General features: G+C 62.5%; 1 protein-coding gene across 1 annotated transcript in view; it reads right to left on the minus strand.

Moving 5' to 3' along the window:
• Nucleotides 1-4448: 4448 nt before the first annotated feature.
• Nucleotides 4449-4871, minus strand: part of LMX1B (LIM homeobox transcription factor 1 beta) — a 91406-nt gene continuing 90983 nt past the window's right edge. Inside the window, exon 9 of the mRNA XM_027773995.1 lies at nucleotides 4449-4546. Coding sequence (XP_027629796.1) covers nucleotides 4449-4546 — 98 coding nt within the window. The remainder of the gene's footprint in view (nucleotides 4547-4871) is intronic.

Raw genomic sequence — 4871 nt, forward strand, 5'->3', positions numbered from 1 at the left:
GCTTCATTTCTCTGGGCCTCAGCAAAGCCCCCTGAAAGTAGAAGTTTTTTGTTCCGGGTCCTGGGTCTGACCTGGGAGGACTAGACCGCAGGACCAGGGAGTGTGAGCTCGGGAGGCAGCCTGGGGTGCTGGCAAGGCGCCGGGTTTGCAGCCGAATACGGTTTCGAATCCTGGTTCTGCTACCTCTGCGAGGCTTATTTTATCGAGCCAGTCACTTCCTCTTCCCAGTCCTTGGCTTTTCTCTTCTGTAACGTGAGGACTTGATTCTCAAGGTTTGGGGGGTGCAAAAGAGGAAACAGGTGCAGGTCCTCAACACATCTAGACTTGGTTAAGACACCCACCGCTCCACTCCCAGGGTCTGAGCACTGAGCCCAGAAGAGGTGCAGGGCGGGGCCTGCCTCTAGGGGGCGCCGGTGCCCACGGCTGAGGGAGAGGCGCGAAGGTGGCCTTTGCCATCCTTGCCACAGACAGGACTGAGGAGAGAAGACAGGCGCAACCAGGGGGCCAAGGGACAGAACATTAGGGCGTCGGTCTGCCGACATGCGGCCAGAAGCCCCGGATGTCCCGACGCACAGAGACCCACAGTGACAGCAGCTGTGGGACGGGCATCGCACAGGGACCAGCTGCGCCTGCGGATCGCATGGCCTTGCTGGGGACACGGCTGTTCACGGGACACCCATACCTGCAGGCGCCCAGCTTCACATACAGCATGCAAAGAGGCCCGACCCCCAAGCTCCGTCCGTAGACACAGCACACACGTGTCCCGTACATGCACATTCACATGTGTGCACACGCGCACACATGCTGAGTCTGGGGTACTCAGAGGACACATTTCGAAACCACATTCCTTCCTTCCAACCCTGCCATCCTCACCCACCCCATCCCTGCCACCGCCCCCCTAGATCTCACGGTCACGTCCAGTCCCTCAGCCTCACGTTTCCTCAGGGGTTCAGCCTCAGCTTCTTCATTCCCCCAGGGTCCCACACCCACGTGAGCTCAGTGACCGTCCACCTAGTCGCTGCAGGCCTGGGTGCTTGGCGCCTGACCCAGGGCATCGGAGCCCCAGAGACCAGCTCCCCTCCCCCACGCCCCCACCGCAGCAGAACGGGGCCTGGGTGTTGCTCTGACACCCCTCCGAGCAGTGTTTCTGCTGTCCGTCCCCGTCTTCTCTCCACTGAGGCCCCTAGTCAGAGCCATGCCCCTCTCGCCTAGGCGACCCAGCTGACCGCTCTGCCTCCATCCGTCTGCTCTCCACTGTCTGGCAAGACTCGGGGTGACTGGACCCTGTCTTGGTCTCACCCTGTGCCCCAAACTGGGCTCTCCGCGCAGCGTAGGACAGTCTCGAGGTTCTGCCTGCCCCTGAGGTGTCATACAAGCCAGGAACATTCCCAGACACCCCTCCCCACATTCAGTTCTCATCATGCTGGTAACTTCAGCACTCAGCTTTACACATAGCTTCTTCCAGGAAGCCTTCCATGATGCTCTGCCCCTGCAGATTAGATAACCCTGTGACAAGACTTCATTGTACCTGAGCTCACACCAAGCTGTCTACCTCCTTGAGGAGGGACCATGGATCCCCCCTTCTCAGCCTGGTGGGGCATTTCTGGGGCCCCTCACAAGTCCTGGGTGGCTTGGGGATGGGAGCGAGTGAAGCAGAGATGGGATGGACACACTTGTGTGAAGACTGGAAACGATGCTTTGGGTTGAGATGGGACCAGGATGGGAGGGGATAGGATTATGGGTGGGTCGGGCAAGGCCAGGGACCTGCCCCCTGGTGGCCATCAGGAAATCTGCTAATGCCTCAGGCAGGACTGGCCAGGCCAAGATTGCACTCCCCACCCCCAGGACTGGCCCTGGCCCAGAACCCCCGCCCCCAGCCCCAAGGAGAGGCACGGCAGGCGTGTACAGATCGGTTTATTTACAAATATACTGCTGTCCCGTCTTCTGTCGTAGCTGTTTCCATTCTCTGCTGTTGTGGGAAGAGGCAGAGGTGAGTGGAGGGCGGGTGGGGTGGCGATGTGGTAAACGCTAATAAATAATTTAACAATGACAAGTTATTAAATAAATGTGTCTGGGGATGGCGGGTGGGCAGTGAGTCTGTACAAGGGAGATAGGAATGACCGGTGGCGGTCCCCTCGCCTGGCTGGGCTGGGCCCCAGGTGCGAGACAGGGCACCTGCAGACAGGGGTATTGCAGGGAAGGGCAGCCCCCGAGGGCCAGGTGGTGGAGGGGCCTTCCTGCTCCCTGGGCCCCAGTGCATGCTGCGAGCACGGGGCTGTGAGCCTCCGTGTGGTCCGGTGTGAATGCAGGTGCACGCGTGTGAGTGTGGAGCCCCAGCCCCCCGGGGCCATGTCAGCACCAGGGCTGCAGGTGGATGGGGCCAGGCTGCTGTCATCAGCCAACCCTCCCTCCCCCGGGCTCCCTGTGCACCCCGTGACAGGGGCACTGAATGGGTGAGTGAGGCGGCCCCCCCACCAGGGCTGCTGAGCTTCCCTGCCTCATGCTGGGGCTCAATCCTTTGTGCCCTACACGTCTGGGTGGTGCAGTGGCCAGGATACATTGCCTCCCCCTCCAAGAAGCCTCCCAGGATGCCAGCCTCCTTGTCTTGACCCTTCTGCGGCCCCCTTGGTCTGACCCTGGCAATGACAGTATCCCTCTGTGTGGTGGCCTCCCTATGAGTCTCATGGGAAGGCAGAGGACCTGGGCGGCTCCACGGAGCAGAGACGAGGCTCCGAGCTCGGACTGGGGCAGGAACTGGCCTCCGCCCTCCTTCTGCCCTGACTGTTACCTGAGCCTTGACCTCCCCTACCCAGCGGAGAAGTGGAACTGGCTTTTCTCCAAGACACACCCCCTTGTTCCTGTCTCACTCTCTGCTCCTCCCAGAGACCGGCCAGCTCTCTCCCCCTGGACTCCCTCCAGGCCCCAGCACGATGGCCTTCACCACAGGGTGGGGCCTGTGCTCCTCTCAGCTTGCCTACACCAGAAGCCTGCTGGGCCTGGAACTCTTCCGCTGGGGCCCCCCTCTTGGGCCTCGGGCTGCTCATCTGAGAAATGGGTCCCTGACTGCACCTGGATGGAGCAACGAGGGAGGGCGTCTGCCTCTCCTAGGAGAGGAGCCCTCGAGGGCAGGCCCCAGGCCATCCCTCAGTGCCTTATACCCAGACCAGGGCTAAGCCGAGTGGGTGTCAGGGTCCAGGGAAGCCTGGGGTGACGAGGCTGCCCACGTGGCCAAAAGGCCGCTTCTGACCCGAGGGCTTTCTATCCCGGCTTTGACAGTCTGCGGTCTTCGTGTGGCGTTCTGAGCTGGTCCCTGGCCTAGGGCAGCATGAGGGAGCCAAGACTGGGCTGGAGCTGGGGCTGTGAGGCCCAAGGGGAGACAGGTAACCCCAGGAGCTGCCGTTATGCTTCTCTCTCCCCAAGTAGGGGCCAGTAGGCCATTCACAAGATGGGAGGGTGACAGGGCTTGTTCAACGTCCCTGTCTTCAGACAAAGCTGTGGCGGACTTGCCCTAAGACCTCGGGCAGGTCCCTTCCCCTGTCTGGGCTTGGTGTGCTAGCTGTCAAATAAGGGGGTGCAGGAGCTGACGTTCCCTCCTACTCAGAGCCTGAGAGTCAGGTCTCTGGAGGCCTGACGCGGGAGTGCACGTGCATGAGGAAGGGGGCCTCTCAGGGAGCCCGTGTGACTGCCTGAGGGCCCAGCGGTGGCCCAGAACCAAGGACCTCAGGCCAGGCTCTCTTTGTAAGCAGAAGGGCACAGAGGGCCAGGCTGGCCATTTGGGGTGACCAGGGGGGTGACACAGAGCCCCGTCTTCCCCTGACAACTCTGCATGGCAAAAAGCCAGGAGGGCGAGAGGACTGGCCCAAGGCCCTCTGCAGGGCCGAGGTCTCCCTGACAGACTGCAGGACAGGCCGTGCGCTCTGAGCGCCCCAGAGGGCCGGGCAGTGGGGCCAGCAGTGGCAGACCCGCCCTCCTTCTCTGCCCAAAGGCTGGAGTGGGCAGCTCACCTGGTGGCCCAGGGTTTGTCTCTGGAGTCAGAAGCAGAGTTGTGAGCCCCTGGACGAGGACACAGTGGTCACAGGGGCCAGCGTGCAGTCACTGAGAACAGGGCCCCTCCTCTCACAGGGTCAGATCCGAGCCGGTGAGGCAGGGTGGCTCTGGGTGGCTCTGGTGTACCTGGCTCCCAGCAGGCAGCCCTGTGGGCACAGGGGCTGCGACGCACCATTTAAGGAAAGGCTCGTGGCCGTGTGACCAGGGCTGAGCCCACATCGCAGGTGTGCTCGGAGGGACAGCAAGCCCATGGTCATGGAGTTGGGGTGTGGGGAGCCCCACAGGCTGGACTGGATCAACGGAGGAAATGGAAACAGAACGAGAGGTCATGGTGAGGCCCTCCGCCGGCCTGCACACCGAACCTGCCCTTCTCATCACCCACACGCTGGGAGGAGGCGCGCTTAGCTGTCGCTGAGGCCCGGGGCACTCGGGTGGACAGGCAGGGAGAGTCCCAAGGTCGTGTGGCCCAGAGCACTCATGGGGAGCAGAGGCAGGGCTCCTGGTGCCGGAGCGGAGATGGGCCCACTCACTTCCGCTGGCTGGCGTCTGCGGCAGGTCGGTTACACGTGCCCACACTGTTATGGGGAGTCGGTTACACGTGCCCACACCGTTATGGGGAGAGCCGGCAGACGCAGCTGAAGAGGAAGGGCTGGGAAAGAACCCAGGGCTGAAAGAGGCAGAGGCGAGACCTGCAGGCAGCTGACTCCCGCGTGGAGCAAGCACTCTGTCACTGCCGCCAGGAAGGTCGGAGGTGGCCCAGAGGAAGGGCCGCGTCAGCAGGGTGCCAAGCGGGTGCCTCTTTCCCCAGGCTGATCCCGGCTCCG

The sequence above is a fragment of the Tupaia chinensis genome, unplaced genomic scaffold (assembly GCF_000334495.1).
Source record: "Tupaia chinensis unplaced genomic scaffold, TupChi_1.0 Scaffold000394_1, whole genome shotgun sequence".
In the NCBI taxonomy this organism is placed as follows: Eukaryota; Metazoa; Chordata; class Mammalia; order Scandentia; family Tupaiidae; genus Tupaia; species Tupaia belangeri.